The 18208-nt window shown below is 50.4% G+C and overlaps 1 protein-coding gene across 1 annotated transcript in view; it reads left to right on the top strand.

The window, feature by feature from the left end:
• MGMT (O-6-methylguanine-DNA methyltransferase) overlaps window positions 1-18208 on the top strand; it is a 303952-nt gene that overhangs the window by 56353 nt on the left and 229391 nt on the right. The window contains exon 2 of the mRNA XM_032175115.2: window positions 15328-15464. Coding sequence (XP_032031006.1) covers window positions 15328-15464 — 137 coding nt within the window. The remainder of the gene's footprint in view (window positions 1-15327; window positions 15465-18208) is intronic.

Genomic DNA, 18208 nt, shown 5'->3' with positions numbered 1-18208 from the left:
CTACAGTGAGGGTGCAGAACCCCTACGGTGAGGGTGCAGAACCCCTATGGTGAGGGTGCAGAACCCCTACGGTGAGGGTACAGAACCCCTACGGTGCGGGTACAGAACCCCTACAGTGCGGGTACAGAACCCCTACGGTGAGGGTGCAGAGCCCCTACGGTGTGCCTACAGAACCCCTACAGGGAGGGTGCGGAGCCCCTGTGGTGCGAGTACAGAACCCCTATGGTGAGGGTGCAGAGCCCCTATGGTGCGGGTACAGAACACCTAAGGTGCGCCTACAGAACCCCTACGGTGAGAGTGCAGAGCCCCTATGGTGTGCGTGCAGAGCCCCTATGGTGTGCGTGCAGAGCCCCTATGGTGTGCGTGCAGAGCCCTTATGGTGCGGATGCAGAGCCCCAAGGTGCGCCTACAGAACCCCTACGGTGTGCGTACGGAGCCCCTATGGCACACAGGCTTGCCCCGCCACCTGCTGTCCCCGGATTCCTGTCAGGTGCCCAGCCTGACTGGGCATGGCCCTCCTGGAAGCAGTTTCAGGGCCAGTTCTGATCTCGGGTGGGGATGGAGAGCTGGTGTCTGGGCCGCTCAGAGCTCAGGCCCCGCACGTCATCAGAGTGACCTCGCCAGCTCCAAGTGCCCCCTTTCCCTCAGTTTCGTTATTTGGGAAGTGAGGAGGTCACACCAGGCTGGACACAGTGAGGGGATTTCAGTCTGTGTGTCCCCATGTTGCCCGGGGTGGCTGCATGCGAGGTGAGTTCAGGGAAGCTCTGGATGCAGTGAGCGAGGCCCCTGCCCAGCCTCTTGGTGGGAGTCACTGGCCTCACAGCTCACTGCAATTCAGAGACCTGCAGTGTGAAGATTCTTCCAGATTACTGGATGGAAGGGACTTAGTGACCTCATGTAAGAAAGGAAGTCACCCACTGGTAGCCTCAGAGAGGGAGCCTCTGGCAGTCTGGCTCACAGCTGGGGCCAGATTCAAACTGTATCCTAGAGCAGCTGCTGAGAGACTCGCCTCAGTCCTGGAGGAGTCCAGGCTCTCCCCCAGGCCCCCAGGGAGGGTGTTTCCACCTGGTACCTTGGGGAGATGTGGCCAGAGCTGCCGGAGGGACCCTCTACCTGCTGGGGTCAGGGGGTCTACATCCGCCCACAGTGTTGGCTCAACAAACATGTGCTGCCCACCCCAGGCCCAGGGCAGGCCCCACAGGCCGAGGCTGCACCTTGCTGTCCAGGGGACCGCAGCTGAGGCCTGTGCACCCTCCCCAGTGCTAGTGCCAGCGTGGCGCAGGAGTCGCAGCTCGAGGAGGACATGCAGGCTGCCTGCCATGAGAACATCCCTCTGCCGTTTGCAGACCGGGGCCCATGTGTGCAGAGGGAAGCATGCCAGCGCAGCGCACGCAGGGCCGGTGGGAGATGGACTGACCAGCGGTCTGGACTGAGCAGGCAGCAAAGGGCCCTGTGTGCTGAACTGAGCTGCCGGGACTTAATGCACACAGAACCACGGAACGTAATGGAGAAGAATTCCTTGCTCTGGGAAGCCTGGGTAAGGGTGAGTGGGAGATAAAGAAGCCATCAGAATGCTGCTGAGTCTGGTGGGGGTTGGAGGTCACCGGAAATAGCTCCTCCCTAGTTTTACTCAGATCTTCTTGGCAGGGTGCATCTTACCATTTGTAGAATGCACCAAGGAATGCCTGGGAAGGGCATGGGGGCCATGCAGGGGTCACGGGTTGGGAGAGGAGGGCTTACTGCCTTGGGCCCCTGGACACAGGTAATGCCTTTGCCTCAGGTGGCCGGAAGTGCCTGTAGGCTTTGCAGAAAGCTGCCGTTCCTTTCTTGTGTGGGTGTGTGACTCCTGGACGGTTGCCAGAGATTGCCCTGAGGCTGGGGTGGGTGCCTGTCCTGGAGCCCCCACCCCACAGTGCTCTTTGTCCGTAGGATCTGTGCACACAATGGTTTGGTTGTTGAACCTGGAGACACACATTATGGTAAATCCGTGTTGACTGATTATATCATTAGGTGGGTAACATGACACAAAAACCACAGGTTTTGAATGTACAAATTCCATCCCAGTGCAGGTGGAAAATTTTATTAACCATGGCTTTCTTCCCATGGCTTCATTACAAACAAACACTTGGTACTTTGCTAGTACAAGGTCCTTCCTTGGTGGGGAGGGGTGTAATCCCATGTCGATGTCTGGATGAGGAGAAAGAGGAGCTTCCCCTCAGCCAGTGGACAGGACTGTCCAGGCTGCTCCACAGTGGCCACAGAGAGCCCCCGGCACCTGCTTGGGGCAGGAATTAGTGGCTTTGGCCGCCTTGCTTAATTGAGAAAGTTGATGTTTCCGTCAGATCTTGTGTTCGCACGTTACTTATTCTCTAACAAGTCAGTGAAACTTCACCCAACTTTAGAGGCTATAAAGAATGAGGTTATTTTCTGCCATGACATATTTAAGCTGAAGCTTCCCAAGCCGTAACAGTTTTAAGAAGTGACATTTCATTTTGAACACCAGCCTGCCACCTCTTTACTCCTCATGACAGACTGTCACTGTGCAGCACAGCAGTTAGTTGGTTCCTGAAGTGCCAGAAAATTCCCAGGTTGTGAGGAGTGTGCTGCTGGCGGGGTGAGACGTGCGACCCGGCGGGGTCCTCGGCGGGCACAGGAGGGAGACCAGGGCCAGAGCCCTGTGGGGTGAGCGCCATCCTGGCCAGGCCACACGGCCGGGGCAGCTTCTTTCCCTTCTGCAAGGCAGTTGGCATTATCACGGATGTTAGCGTAGGAAGTGCTAGCAGGGCTAGTTAAAAGTGAGGGAAAACATGGTGTTTTCTCATTGTCTTTTTCATAGTAAACTAAAGGAATCACGCTTGATGAAGGCTGAAGTGTGGTATGATTCAATCGGGCACGAGACTGTGCTGAGGTCTCGGATGTCTCGGGCCTGGGGTCAGCTCGAAGAGATTCATAGGCAGGTCTTGAAGCCCATGCTGCCGGGAGGGCCGGGCTGCCATCGTGGACGGGCACAGCTCCCGGGTTCACACAAGACTTGGGGTTCCCTCCACCATGGAGTCCATCTTGCTTTCACAGGATTTGGGGACTATGAAAGCTCTTCTCTTCTAATGCATTCCCGTTGTCTAGAGGCTGGGGAAGCACCGTTTGATTTTAAAGGAACAGCCACAGTCCTGCCAGCTCCATAGAGCGGAGTTGGCCTCGTGTTCTGAGCAGAGGGTGCCACGGTATTTCTGACCAGGCAGGACCCTGGCTGGACTCACGAGATTGTGTGAGTCCACGACGTGCTTGTCAGAAGCCAGGCGTCTTGGAGTTAGGGTCAGGTTCCCATGGTGGGTTTCATTATCCTCCTAGAGACTAGTGGGGTCCCAGCCTCTTGGAAGTGCCCACTCAGACACTGCCAGGTGCCTTGGAGGTAGCAGAAGTGTCTCTTGATGGCCAAGTGTCCATTGTGACCTGTGTTGAAGACAAGGTCTGTGTGAGAAGGTGCACTGGTACCTACTGTGTCCTAATGACCTGGGAGTGTCGTGAAGGCAGAGCAGCCAGTGAGTGACCTTCTGAAACCAAAAGAGTGGCTGCCTGCTCTGCCTCCTGGCTCCGGCACAGGGACGTTCCAGGGTTCTAAGGCCTAAGCTGGCTGCACTACCTCCTGCCCTCAAGGACGATTGGCATCTCTGGTGTGCTCAGGCCCCTGCAGCCTTGACAAACAAAAACAACTTCTAGTTTTTCATTTTATCTGTATTTTAGCATTAAAATGTTTTCCTCTACACAATTAGCTAGAGGACGCACAGGGTTTAGCCTGTGGCCGTGTCTCCCAGCTCTGCTGTGCACCGTGCATGTACACCTGAGTGTACTCAGGTTTGCACACCCCTCGACACTGGGACATTCATTTCATGGAACCTCTTCATATAGATTTTTATTTGGTCTGCAGTGACATGGCAAGTAGGAAAGCCTTTTATGAAACCTCTTAAAGAAACAGGTAGTAGTTACTAAGAAGCTTCCAAAAAGACTTTTTTTTTTGAGACGGAGTCTCGCTCCGTCGCCCAGGCTGGAGTGCAGTGGAGTGATCTCGGCTCACTGCAACCTCCGCCTCCCAGGTTCACACCATTCTCCTGCCTCAGCCTCCTGAGTAGCTGGGACTACAGGTGCCCGCCACCATGCCCGGCAAATTTTTTGTATTTTTAGTAGAGACGGGGTTTCGCCGTGTTAGCTAGGATGGTCTCGATCTCCTGACCTCGTGATCCACCTGTCTCAGCCTCCCAAAGTGCTGGGATTACAGGTGTGAGCCACCGCACCCAGCCCCAGAAAGACTTTTATAGGCTCATCTTGACAATATTCTGGTATCACAAACCAATTGTCAGTTAGAGCTAGAGTTGGTTTAGCTAAACTGTGGGAATGGATATGGGAGTGGCAGTTACAATCTGGAAACATTGTTCCAAAGTGCTTGAAGTTCCAGGGAATTTTTGGAGCAATTTGTTAAAACTGTACACATTTATGTTTTCTGCCCTTTTCTGTAGGTGTGATCTATTTCTTTCACACACACACACACACACACACACAGCAGTTTGTGTGTTAACTGCTTGCTGACTGATTTCCTGCTTGATTGCACAGATTCAAAGCAGTGCGTGAGCTTCAGAACAGCATTTATCTTCCTGCATTACTCATATTTAGTTCCATGTATGTACCAAAAAGAAGAGTTCAGAAAAGAAAACCAGATTTTGTGTTAAGTATGATTTTTAAATGTAGACAGGTGCCAGTTTATATCTCAAAATGGGAGATTTAAAGACCAGTGAACAGATTTCCTTAGATGTCCGTCTGCTTCTGGGATCTGATGTGTAGGCATCTTCACGTTGGTTTTATAATGTTCCACACGTCGTGTGTTATTTCGATGACTATGCTGAGCCCTTTAATAAGACGCACGTGCCTGAGGTGCTTCTGAAACCTTGCTGCCAGGGCTCATTCTTCGACCATCCCTAATTCCCCAGGGCTCTTGTTGTTAGAGTATTCTTTACAACCAAAGCATCATTAATCAGAAAGGTGCTCTGCCGTGTGAGGCCAGCTTTGATGACAGTAATAAAAACCGGCACACCTCCTGTTCCAGGACCCAGACCCTGGAAGTCTGTGTGTAAGCCAAGACATGAGCAGTATCTGTGGAATGCGGCTTCAGATAGAAACCTTCTTTTAATTCGCAGGCCTGGTTATGTAATTCTAATGCAGAATCTCCCCCTCGGTTTTTGCACGCATGTAGCCAGGTTCACAGAACTTTAGCCACAAACAAGAGTATTTCCCTTTTTCCAGGGATCCCATGTTAGGCCCCCACCAGGAGCCTTTGGGGTGGCATTTGGGAGCGCCGTTTGGATCCCTTCTCAGTTTGACATCCCAGGTGGCAGCTCCAGTTTTGTTTGGTGAAGCGATTTCAACGTAACAGAACCCCTTTTGGTTGTGAGAGCAGAATGAACTGAGCCACACTTGACTGTCTTGTGTTGGATGTGACCCAGCTGAATCCGCGGGGAGACCCCTGGTTACAACAGGGACCGCGGGTGGGGTCTCTTAGCTGTGGCCCTTTATACTTGGTGAGCATCAGCCACACCGCATGGCCAGGTTTATGATTAGGTGATAGGGATGAAGTATTTTTGACATATGCTTTTTTTTTTTTTAATTAAAATACTATCTTGTGCCTGATTTTGAGGCGGACTGAGCATGAGTCCTGAGGAAGAGAGGGGCTTCCCCAATGCCCCTTATTCCCTGTTCAGAAGGGAGATTGCAAAGCTAGTTTTCATCTTGTGATGTCTTTGTGTGGGAGGTTGTGAGACAGTCAGACACGGTCCTCTTCCTCCCTCGGGTCAGCCAATCTCCCCCCTTCACACAGACCCGAAGCCCCAGGCCACAGGGGACCTGGGCTACCTTGTTTGTAAACAGCTTTACAAGGAGGCAGGTGATTTCTCCCTTTTAGCCTGTTCTTTTTTATGTTTTTGAGGTGTGGTCTCACTGTGCTGCCCAGGCTGGTCTGGAACTCCAGGACTCAGGCGATTCTCCCACCTCCGCCTCTGGATGGGTGGGACTGACTGCAGGTGCACGTCACCACACCCGGCTAGTCTGTTTCTGTGTGTTTTCATTGCACAGGATACCGGCAGTGGAAATGGTTAAGAGGGAAAGACACAGAGCTGCAAAGATGGTCCTGGAAGGACGGTTTTTAGACCTGACGGTTTTTAGTGCAGCAGGCCTGGAAAACGGCTACCAGTAGGGGAAAAAAGAAGATAGTTTCTATTTCTGCATCTCTTTCTTTTAATATGGCAGGAACTGGCCTCTGGCGCCAACTGCTTAATTCAGAACATTGTTATTTAAACGCCATTCATGTTAAAAGGGAGATAAAACGAAATTCATTTCATTTTTCCAGAGGTCTCCAAATAGCCATGAAAAATCAATTTTTTTCTGCCACCAATTACCATCAGCCACTCATGTGGTTTAAGTGGATGCCGTGGTGGTGCCGGGAGCATGGCCAGGCTGTGGGGCCACGGGCTTGTGCTTCGCGGGATGGAAAGTGGGGACATTAGGAAGCCCGACTGTTGAATCGCTTGGGCGTCCCAAATGTGGGCTGTGTTGTCGTCCCTGTGCAAGTCCGAGAGGCAGACAGCACTGAGCCCACTGGACGCCTGCTTGTCTGATTGCCCGTTAGATTGCGGTACTCTCAGCGACACGGCTGTCCCATTATGTGCACATGCCCTGTTACAGCTTTTGGAGCCCCCTTAGGACCAACGGTTCAAATTCTGGAAGTCCTAAACATTTGGGTCTTCCACGTCGTCGTTTATTCTGCAGATTCGAAGCTGGCGTGTTTGAGTTAGATGGGACACTGGGGCTGCCTGCTTTCCTTCGATGGTACACCGAGGGCCTCTCTGCCCCGGTGTGTTCCCTGGGGTTCCAGTGGCAGCTTCAGGGAAGAAGGGCTGGGAATTCCCCTTTCTAGGACAGGCCTTGTTTTATGCAGCTGTGAACCTTGTGTTCGGGTGTAGTAGGTGGTGAGCTTTTTCCTTTTCTTCTTTTCACAGCACACTTGTAGCCAGAGCAGATTCTATGATTTGCCTGGAGGAGCTTGCACACACATTGTCACCCTGTCTCTGGTGGTTGTGGCTGCAGCCTCCCAGACACCTCTCCCTGTCCCTGCCCTTGACACGCCTGGAATCCGTGTTCTCCCTCATTTCTCCGACTTGCATCCCAGGACTTGGCCCTCACAGTTCCAGGAGCTGCTGAGGCAGCGTCATCTCAAAGCCAGGTCCTCTCCCTCCTGGTGACCTGGCCACCACCTTCTGCTCCTTAACGCTCTGTGCTTCTTCCAGCGCCAGTGCCTTTGCCTGTGCGCACCTGCCTGCTTCAGTCTCTCCTCTCCTCCTCCTCTCCACCCAGAAAACTATAACACTATCCCTCCTCTCTCAGCACCTCCTCCAGGAACCCTTCCTGGACTCCCCAGGACATCCAACCCCTTGATACAGGCTCTCATTAATCCTGGAGTTCTTGTGAATTCCTATCTCAATTATCATTGCACGATTCATATAATTAGATATTTTGTTCAACATATATTTTCTGAGAAATTGTGGGTGCCAGGCACTGTTATTCTAAATGCTGGGGATACAACAGTAGATCAGCTAAGACTACTCTGGTTTGAAGAAAAACAGGAATTCCTCAGAACACAGACTTGAAACCATCCCAACTTTCCTGTTCTCACATAAGCCTAGCCGGCCATGGAGAGCTGCGGTGTGGAGTGGCCATGGAGAGCTGCGGTGTGGAGTGGCCATGGAGAGCTGCGGTGTGGGAGTGGCCGTGGAGAGCTGTGGTGTGGAGTAGCCATGGAGAGCTGCAGTGTGGAGTAGCTCACAGTGTTGGGGCCTGGTCTCTCAAGACTCTTGGCTTTTTCCTCATGATCACTAGGTGGTTGCCACAGCTCCAGCCATCACATCTGCCATGTCAAGGAAGGAGGGGTAGGGGATGGTGCCATCTGACTTTAGAAAAAGTATATGAAAACAAGAACTCGCTGCAGGCTTCTCCTCACTCATTGGCTACAGTTGTGACACATTTGCTGCCTGTATTGGAGCTTACATTCTAGTGAAGGCAACACAATAAGTAAGCAAATCACATCACTGTGATTCCAGGTCATGCAAGGAAAATAAGGCAGAGAAAGAAGGGGTGGAGGTGGTGACTGTTTTTGGCAGCTTCTCTGAGAAGGTGATGTCTGAGCATGGTTGTGAGTGAGGTGACAGCGGCCACTGTGCAGGCTGGGAAGGAGACAGAGCGGTAGCGCGGAGACTCTGAAGCGTGAGCGAGGCCGGAGTGTGAGGAGCAGCGGTGGGGGGAGTGGGGGTGTGGGTGCGATGGGGTCATGGGGGACTGAGTTCAGAGAAGGAGGTGTGGTCCTGCCAAATTTGGGACCATTTGGGCTAGGGGGTCCCCAATTTTTTTGGCACCAGGGACCAGTTTTGTGGAAGACGAATTTTTCCACGGATGGGAGTGGGGGGATGGTTTGGGGATGAAATTGTTCCACCTCAGATCATCAGGCACTAGATTCTCATAAGAAGCGTCCAACCTAGATCCCTCCCATGCACAGTTCACAATAGGCTTCACCCTCCTATGAGAATTTAATGCTGCCACTGACCTGACAGTAACGCTCGCTCACCCGCTGCTCACCTCCTGCTGTGTGGCCTGTTTCCTAACAGACCACGGACTGGACCCCGGGTTTAAGCCGTATCCACAGGAAGTGTTTTCTCATCACGATGGAAATGAAGGGAAGGTGTGATCTGATTTACTTGTGTGTGTTTTCATTTTATTCTAATCTTTATTTTTTTAACTCACAGAATTTTTTCATACCTCAGTTTTTATTCAGAAAAGCATTAACCATCATTTGTTTTGCATATAAGACACGATGAGATCACAATAAGTGGAGAATGTTTGCCATTGTTTTTCTACTTGACATCAACAGTGTAACATGTTAGCTTTTTTTTTGTATATTTACCCATGTATTCATAATTTTGGGTACTCTTTATTTCTTCGTATAGCTCTCATTTTTCTTTTTCCTTTTTTTTCTTTCTTTTTTTTCAGTTGGGACAGGGTCTTGCTCTGTTACCCAGGCTGGAGTGCAGTGGCACTATCGTGGCTCACTGCAGCCTCGACCTCCTGGGCTCAAGCAGTCCTCCTGCCTCAGCCTCCCGAGTAGCTAGAACTACAGGCACATGCCACCAGCCTGGCTAATGTTTTTGTATTTTTTAGTAGAGCTGGGGTTTCGCCACATTGCCCAGACTGGTCTTGAACTTGTGGGCTGAAGTGATCCTGCTTCGGCCTGCCAAAGTTCTGGGATTACGGGTGTGAGCCACCACGACTGGCCCAGATCGGATATTAATACAGTTTTTTTCTCCTTGAAAAGTCGATTCGTACTAACTGTAGAAAACTGAGAAAATGCAGATAAAAAAGGAATAGTTTAAATCATCCTACTTTATTTGATTTTTTAAAAATAAACTGACTTTGGAATAATCTTAGATTTATGGAAAAGTTGCAAGCACTGTACGGTGTGGTTTACTTTTTGTGGGTAATTTTTCTCCCCCCCCCCAGGAGATCACATTTGTCCCCTTCCAGTTTCTGGCACCTTAGCCCAGTAGCTGCTGAGTAGGGGGTGCTGAGGCGTTGGTTAAACGTCTCTTGATCATTCCTGGTTTGTTTCCCGTTATTTGGTCTCCCTTCTGCTTCTCTCCTGGTTGGGTTTCTCGTCACTTCTCAGTGGGTTATTTCCACAATCGGTTCTGGTCCAGTCTTGACAGAGCTGCCAGAGGGAGCCTCAAAATGCAAACCAGCTGCATTTCCCCTTGTCGAAAACTCTGTGGCTTTTCAGGGAAAAGCAGGACTGGCCTGGCCATGGCAGCCTCGGGGCCCGAGTGTGGCTGTGTCCCCCACGCCTCTCCAGGCACACCAGGCCTCATCCCCCAGCTCTCGTGGCGGGTGCCTTCGTCCTGGCCTGTGTGGCTCCTCGCCCGGCAGCCCCTCCCCATAGTTCAGTTCTCTATGTAGATGTCAGTTTCTCCATAAGCTCTCAGCTCCCCATGCTCTCCCCCAAAGTGTGGCCCCAGCCCTGCGGGGTGGTTCCCTAACCGCCACTCTGCCCACCGCATGCCAGCCTGGATGTGGGCTTGCCTGCTGGCTCTGGGCTCAGGCTGGGGTGCTGTCAGGGTTGCAGGGGTCACAGTGAATCTTCGTCTTCAGTGGGCCAGTCCCCTTCCCAGCGTCCCTCCTGGGGCTGTGGGTCTGGCCTCCCCCGTTGAATGGCCCTCTCTTGAGGTTGTTGGGCATTGGTGAAGATCCTGATGGGATCTCATCAATGGAGCCAGACGTCTTTCTTCCTGGGTCTGGGGCATGGCGGTATTGCTGTGCGGGGTGTTGGGAGAGGGTCCGTTACCCTCATGGCTGCTTGTGACCTGTCCAGGCCACCACTGTGCCAGCCTTTGTGTGGCTGGTATTGTGGCTTCTAAGTTGAGCCTCCCGCCTGGCTGGGTTGTGATGGTTTCACTCCTGTCACGTTTTCATGCTGTTGAAACTCACTTTTCTCACTGCCTGATTTCTGGCTTTTGTGGGTCCCTCCTGGTGTCCGTGATGCCCCCATTCAGTCTGCAGGCATTCCCCCACCTCTCTGCTGGTCCGGTGTGCACACCTGCTAGGTCAGCCCTGGGCATCGCATCAGAGACGCTGCCGTGCTCGGCGGCCTGGGGCTTCTGTCCTGTGGAGGCCTCGGCCATTGCATTTTAGGAATCGGCACTAAACTAGCTTCTACTGTTGCCCACAGAAGAACTGTGCCAAATGTTCTGGTTGTCTACGGGAAAAAAAGGTAGTATGCAGGTTTCAGTGGCATATCAAGTTCCATTTCTGTGGGCCTCTGGGAGGCTTGCTCTTAGCAGGGGTGGGGGTTTGTGGGGGTGGGTTCCAGCTCATTGTCAGGTTCAGGTGAAATGAGGCAGGGCTTTATTTTGATCCTATTTAGGGTTGTAAGCAGGTCTGAGGAATTCACTTCCTCATGCTTCTCATACCTAAATAATTAGCCAGTTGGATATGGACAGGAGCTGGAATCTGTTGCTCATTTGGAAGTCAGATTCTGAACTCATTAATTATTGTGGTTATAAACCGGTTGCCTTTTTTCGGTTCTTGGAATGATTTGGATGGAGCTGACCTGGTCCCCCCAGCTCCCCACTTTGTGATTGATTCAGTGTGTTTCTGTGGCTTCAGGCCACCCTTGCTGGCCAGGGAGCTGGTTCCTAGGGCTTGAGGCCAGCCTGCCCTTTGGATGAGAGGCCCATGCCATGATGCTGGTCATGGGGATTGCACCGCAGGGCTCAGTCGGGGATGTGCCAGAGCTTTAGGGTCCCTTGGACCAGCAGCTGGGGTCCTTGGGCATTTCCTGGGTGGCGGAGCTCTCTGGGGTGCAGAGTTGGTCATTCTAGGGCAGGCAGTTCACTTGGCCACACCAGGTTTGGCTGGAAGCCTTCTCCACCGCATTCCCAACCACTGGCCTCCCAAGTTTGGCTTCTTGTGGTCAGGGCCCAGACCCTGATAACTTTGAGGACTCCTCTCTCCGGGAGGCTGTCGGGGCTAAGCTGCCTGTGGCCCTACACCGCCCTGCTCCTTCCTCTGGGTGGGGGACACCCCACCCCCCATGCTCCTCCTTCAGCTCGCTGGGATTCACCCCCAGTGGCCTTCCAAGGCTCCTACCTTTCTCCGTGGCCCTGTCTCTGCACACTCCAATGTCTTCCCCTTTGACTGATGCTTGGATTGGGGGTGAACTCGAGGTGTGGTCTATGCAGAATGGCGTGACAGCCCTTCCAGCCCGTCACGGTGTGTAGTGCCCAAAGCCCTGGGCGTGGCCGTCTCAGACCCTCAGAGTGGCACTGTCAGGTAGAGGAGTCAGGGGTCTTATTGATGAGGAAATGGAGGCTTGGGAGAGGAGCACGCAGCTGGTGTCTGACCAGTCCCCACATGGGGCACTCCCCAGTCAGAATGTCTGCAGTGCAGCTTCAGGCGCTGACATGGGCAAACCCTTCCTCTCTCAGGCCGTCCCTTCCTGCAGCTGCTTGGACACTAGCATATGTTGGCAGGCGTCAGCACCAGGGCTGGGCTTCTGCCTGGGACTGGAATCGGGAGCAGGTCCCACGGAGGCAGAGCAGCCGAGAATCAACGGTGGCCATAGCCACCACATCCTGTTTCTGGGGGCAACGGTGGCAACAGTGCCAGCTGCCATGCCTGCGGTGCCTGGTTGCCCCACAGATGTTTCCTGAAGCTTGATTTTGGCTGTGATTGGAGCGTGGCCAGTTCTGGTTCCTACTGTTTTCTGAGCCTGCTCCTCCAGCCTTCCCAGAAGTTCTTTGAGTTGTGGAGTAGCCTTTCAGTAAACGGCATTTGTGCTTAAATTAGCCCGTGTCAGTTTCTGACACCTGCTGTTAAGAGTGCTACCTGATGCAGGTGCTTGGTGCTCGGGGCTGGCCAGGATCCCCACCTGAGTCTGGAGCCCTGAGCCCAGGGCTGCAGCCCTGCCCGAACTGGGATGATACAGCAGCAAACGTGGCTCCATGGAGAACCACATTTGAGAGAGCGAAACCTAAGCTGGGCTGTTCACTGCTAGTCTGCTGGAAGCTTTAAACCACCACCGTGCAGGGCAAGTTTCCAAGAAATGGCGAGAGAGCATCCAGATTTCTCACATTGCCTCTAGAGCCCTGTTGTCTGAGCAGTATCTTCTGTGAACACACTTTGGGAAATGGTCTCATGGACGCTTGGCCTGGATGGTGGTCACAGTGGTAATTCAGTTCCACAAGTATTTTATGAGCCCCTTGTGTGTGTGAGGCGTGCTATTCTTCAGGGGGCCCTGAGCAGAGCTTCCAGCATCCTGCCTGAGAAGCAGTGGCCCGGGATGGTGGGAGATGTCTGCAGGAGAAGGGCGGAGGCTGGGGGCCAAGATTGTGGCTCTGAGAAACGATGGAGATGGGAGAAGGGGAGGCAATCACTTTGGAAGAATGGGCGGGGTGGTGATGCTTTGAATGAGACTTGGGGGAGTGGGACAGCGTGCTCCAGGGGATGAGATCAGAGGCGAAGGGGGTTGGGCTAAAATGTTGATCAGAGCCTTTGGGAAGCCTGGTCTTTGCATATGTTCCCTCTAAACTCGTGCCAACATTGTGATTTGGTATGATTTATCCTACAGACAAAGAGGGTTCAAGCACCAAGAGTGATTTTCTCACAGCAAAGGAACAGTGGGCAGGAGGCCATGATTTGCACCCCCTGCCTTTATCTGGCCCCTGCCATGTGGTAAGTGGAAGGCAGGTGGCTCCTTCCACAGGGCTCTCTTTGCCTTCTCGGTTTTTACCCTTGAGGCAGCAGGGAAGCTGCAGGGTGAGATGTTGAAGGAGTGTGATGTGGGCAGAGCCTCTCTGATGGGGCATGGTTTCTGGCGCATCCCATTTCCATATTCTGGGGCGATCAAGTGGGATCTGGTTCAAATCCCTGTCAGTCTGCACAGAAAAGGGGAGGTTGTGCAGGCGGCTCTGGAGTGTGACAGTTTAGGATTGAATCTTGAGAGTAATGCTTCTGCAAAACACTTGTGTAGTTTGGGGTCCGCTGCCCGACCCTGGTCCCTTTAAGGGACATAAATGCACCTGTCTCTCCTCGTTCTTGGAAAGACAGATGAGAGAACCAAAGTGTGGCCTTAGAAGGATGTGGAAGACACAGAAAGGAAAGATCAGCTGGAGTGCTGGTGGAGGGTTTCACAGGATAGGAGACCAGGCAGCAAGGTGCCCAGCCGACAGGCAGGGAGGGGGCCTTCAATGAAGGCGCAGAGATTTGAGATGCATGCAGGATTCAGACCTGCTTCAGTGTGGGAACAGCAGGAAGGTGCCAGTGAGCTGCCCTCCAGGGGTCAGCAGGCCTTTTCTGTAGAGGGTTCCAGGGGTCCACAGGCCTTTTCTATAGAGGGCCAGAGAGTCAGTGTTCTGGGCTTGCAGGGCCACACTGCCTCTGACACAACTGCTCACCTCTGCCGCTGCAGCACGGAAGCAGCAGGAGACTGTGTGTGAATAAATGAACACAATTGTGTCTCAATAAAACTTTATTTACAAAGACAGGTGCGGTGAGTCAGATTTGCCCCACAGGCTCTAGTTTGTTGCCCCTGCTCTAGCTCCTTGATGTAGGGAGCCCTTGCTTTGTTGTTCCGAGTGAGCTTTGAGGGCTGATGGTTGGGTTGGAGTAGGAAGAGCCCAGCTGTAATGGGAGCCGTGAGGACGGCCTTCCTTGAGTAGCCACGAGCTGCTGTGGGTCTTCCTGAGAAGCTGTGGCAATGGGAGGACAGAGCTAAAATAGCAAGACCCAGTGCCTAAGGAGGCTGAAGAGGGAGGATCGCTAGAGCCCAGGAGTTCCAGACTGCAGTGAGCTAGGATTGCACCACTGCTCTCCAGCCTGGGCAGCAGAGCAAGACCCCATCTCTAAAAAAAAAGAGAGAAAGAAATGTACAAGTGTAAAAGCAGCCTATAGATGTGTTCCCCCGTATTCCCCAGGCTCTATTCTTCAGCCTCCTGAGCCTCTGGAACCACAGGTGTGTGCTATCACACCCAGCTAATTTTAATTATTTTTGGACACGGTCTTGCTACATTGCCCAGGCTGGTTTCAACTCCTGAGTTCAAGTGATCTTCCTGTCTCAGCCTTCCAAAGTGCTGGGATTACAGGCATGAGCCACTGCACCCAGCCTTGTACATGTCTTTAAATGTAAATTAAATGTGCTTTCCACAGCATTAGCGGAACACCCCAGCATTGCTCATCCTCTCCGGGCTGGCTCCTAACACAGGTGCCGTGGCTTAGGTGCTGAGTTGAATCTCTGTTTCTGTAAGTCATTGCATACATGCTTCATTCTAAAATGTACTTTATTCCAAATATTGAAAAGTTTGTCTTCGCAATTTATTGTCTGTGGTAGTTGTTTTATTAATTGTTTTAGTGAAACAAAGTTAGCTTAGTTGTGGGTATTATTCAAAAGGAACTCTTACCAGGTCAGCTTCTTTCAGTGATGTGTTGGTTAAAGATAAACAAGAAGAATCGGGATATAGTAATTTTGGGAAATAAAAGGAGACTGAGTATTGGTTGGCTGCTCTAAGTAATTGTGGTAATTTTCTGTCTTCACAGTAACCGTGTTGTAAAATGATGCATCATATTCCAAAAATGAGGAAAAAGCTTTGGAATATATTTTGTGTCTTAAATAACTAGTCCTTCTGTTGTGTTTTATATATGACCAGCCTCTTACATATACACTTTGTCTTAAAAATTATTTCTGTTTAGGTACTTGGAAAAATGGACAAGGCTTGTGAAATGAAACGCACCATGCTGGACAGCCCTTTGGGGAAGCTGGAGCTGTCTGGTTGTGAGCAGGGTCTGCACGAAATAAAGCTCCTGGGCAAGGTGACGTCTGCAGCTGAGTAAGTATGAGCCCGCGTGATCCCGTATACCGCACATGCTGAAGCAACCGAGGAGTATACGTGATAACTGCTTGTTTTCCATTGATCACAGGGTAACGCATAACCTTACCGTCACAACTGCAACCATGAGTCCATCTCTCAAAACAGCGTGCTGTGATGGCTCCTGCGTTTGCAGCTTCCCTGTGTGTTGCCCAGGAGCTCTCCGCCTCCGATGAACCCAGGGCCATTCCCTTCATACCCTTTCATTAGTAGCTCCAAGGTGTTTGATTAATGTGTACGTTTACAGAGGAGTTGCTTGGTGATGAGCTTGAACATTTTGGTTCTTCAGCATATGTCTCTGGAAATTTAGAGACAGGGAGATGCAGGATTAATATTGATTTAAAAAAAAAAATCCAGACCAGCGTTCCCTGTTCCTCCAGAGTCTGCCAGGTGAGTTTCATACTAGGACTGCTTGATGTTCTGGAATCCCTTAACCAGGAGGCCTACTTGCCCTCTGAGAGCTGTGGTCGGACCCTTGGTGCGGGTGTGGCTGAGGATGGCCCTACCAAGGGAAGGGCCCGCAAGCCCCTCTGCAGCATGACTTTAGGGTCTTGTCATTTTTAAGAGCGTACATGTTTCTCTTTTTGTGAACAGCTCCCACTATATTTCTCTAACTGCAAAAACATAAAAAATGTAAAGCATTCCTTAATGTTTTGCTTTGAAATGTAACATTTAATTTCCTCCGTTCATTCTGTTAAAATTGTAGCTCTTGTTATTTCTGACCAAAGAAGAAGAAGAAAAAAACACCCATTCCTATGCTTGGTGTTTCTCTTAACTGGCTAATAAACACAATGCCAAGAACATTAGATAAAGAAAATACATAAGAAACATAAAAATTGATTTTAATGGACCTCTGTCAGAGACAGCCATAATGAGCACAAGTGCAGTCATAAATATCAGCACTCGCCTCCACTGTCGAGATTTTTCCTGTAGAGCTGCACGTTACAATCAATATAGTCTTTTTGAGACCAAAACATAAGCAAACCTTTGAACTATGTGAATACACTCTTTTCAATTTCTATGAGAACCATCTGGCTGTAGTGTTCAGAAAATCACAGGCACCAAATAATTTGTAGGGGAAAATGTCATTTTGTCTTTTAGCATGTTCAGTTGCACAATAAATCATAGAAATTATGTGTTGGTTTTTTTTTTCTTTTGGGAAAAAGTAAAGGTACAAGGTGAATTTGGGGAAGAAAAAGGAAAACAAAACAAAACAAAAACAAACATTATAAGATATGTTTAGTTAAATGCCCATTGTGGATTAGGCAAATAGGATGAAGAGGCTTAATTTTGAATTTCTACTTTATGAACTTTCTGATCAAGTTAGGATCAGGTTCAGGTGTAAAAACAGCCGTGAAATAATGCAAAATCCTGAATACAATCTGACTCATTGCTCTCATGAAGACACACCTATAGACAAATCGTGGGAGCTGGGGCTGGTGCCTTCATGGCCCCTGGGAACTTGGGCTCCTCTGAGCTTGGGGTCTCCAGATGGTGGTCCCTGCCCTGGGGCTTCAAGACAGCTCCTGGGCCTCTGCCACAGGTAGGGGAGAAACAAAGGATGGCGTGTCATCCATGGGCTAAAATTAGGTGTCCTGTGATTAAGGAAGGAGTGGGATTTGGGGGGCAGCCAGCAGTATTTGTGAGTGTAGTTAATTTTGGAGGGGGGAGCATTTAAAAGTTTAATAATAGTATATAAAAGTATACGAATTCTCAATTAAGTTTAACGTTTTATCATTTTTAAAATTTAGGTAAAAATTACATAGAATTCAGATTTCAAGTGTACAATTCATTTGTCAAATGTGTACAACCGTATAACCACCACCGAAGATATAGAACATTCAAGATATAGAACATTCCAGAAAGTTCCCTTTTGCCCCCTTAAGTCAGTCCACTTTGTGAATTTTTTTTCCATTTCTCCTGAGTAAATTCCTGAGTGTGGAATTGCTGGGCTGGATGGCAAATGTATGTTTAACTTGACAAGAAATTGCCAAAGCTTTCTTCAGAGCAGTGTCATCTTAAATTTCCACTAGCAGTGTGTGAGTTTCAGTTATTCCACGTTCTTGGCAGCACTTGGTGGTGTCAGTTTCTCAGATTTTAGCCATTCTGGCTGGTATGAAGTATTATCTCATTGTGGTTCTAATTTGTACTTTGCTGATGATTTATCCTGATGAAGTCTTGGCCATTCCTGTGTTTCCTTTGTGAAATATCTACTCAAGTCTTTTGCCCATTTTTTATTTTTTTGAGATGGAGGCTTGCTCTGTCACCTAGGCTGGAGTGCAGTGGAGCAATCTCGGCTCACTGCAACCTCCGCCTCCTGGATTCAAGCAGTTCTCCTGCCTCAGCCTCTCTGGTAGCTGAGACTACAGGTGCCCGCTGCCACGCCTGGCTAATTTTCGTATTTTTAGCAGAGACAGGGTTTCACCATGTTGGTCAGGCTGGTATCTAACTCCTGACCTTGTGATCTGCCTGCCTTGGCCTCCCAAAGTGCTGGGATTACAGGCGTGAGCCACTGCGCCTGGCCACCTTTTGCTCATTTTAAAATTAGAGCTTTCTTGTTTGTTTTTGTTGTCGTTATTGATTTGTGGTTCTGGATATGAGGCTTTTGTCAGATGTATGTATTGTGATGATTTTCTCACAAGTTGGAGGCCTGCTTTTTTGCTTTTCTAATAGTGTCTTTTGATGAGTAGAGGTTTTAAATTTTG

Source organism: Hylobates moloch, unplaced genomic scaffold, assembly GCF_009828535.3.
Source record: "Hylobates moloch isolate HMO894 unplaced genomic scaffold, HMol_V3 SCAFFOLD_3, whole genome shotgun sequence".
NCBI lineage: Eukaryota > Metazoa > Chordata > Mammalia > Primates > Hylobatidae > Hylobates > Hylobates moloch.
This window is presented reverse-complemented; position numbering and strand designations above follow the sequence as displayed.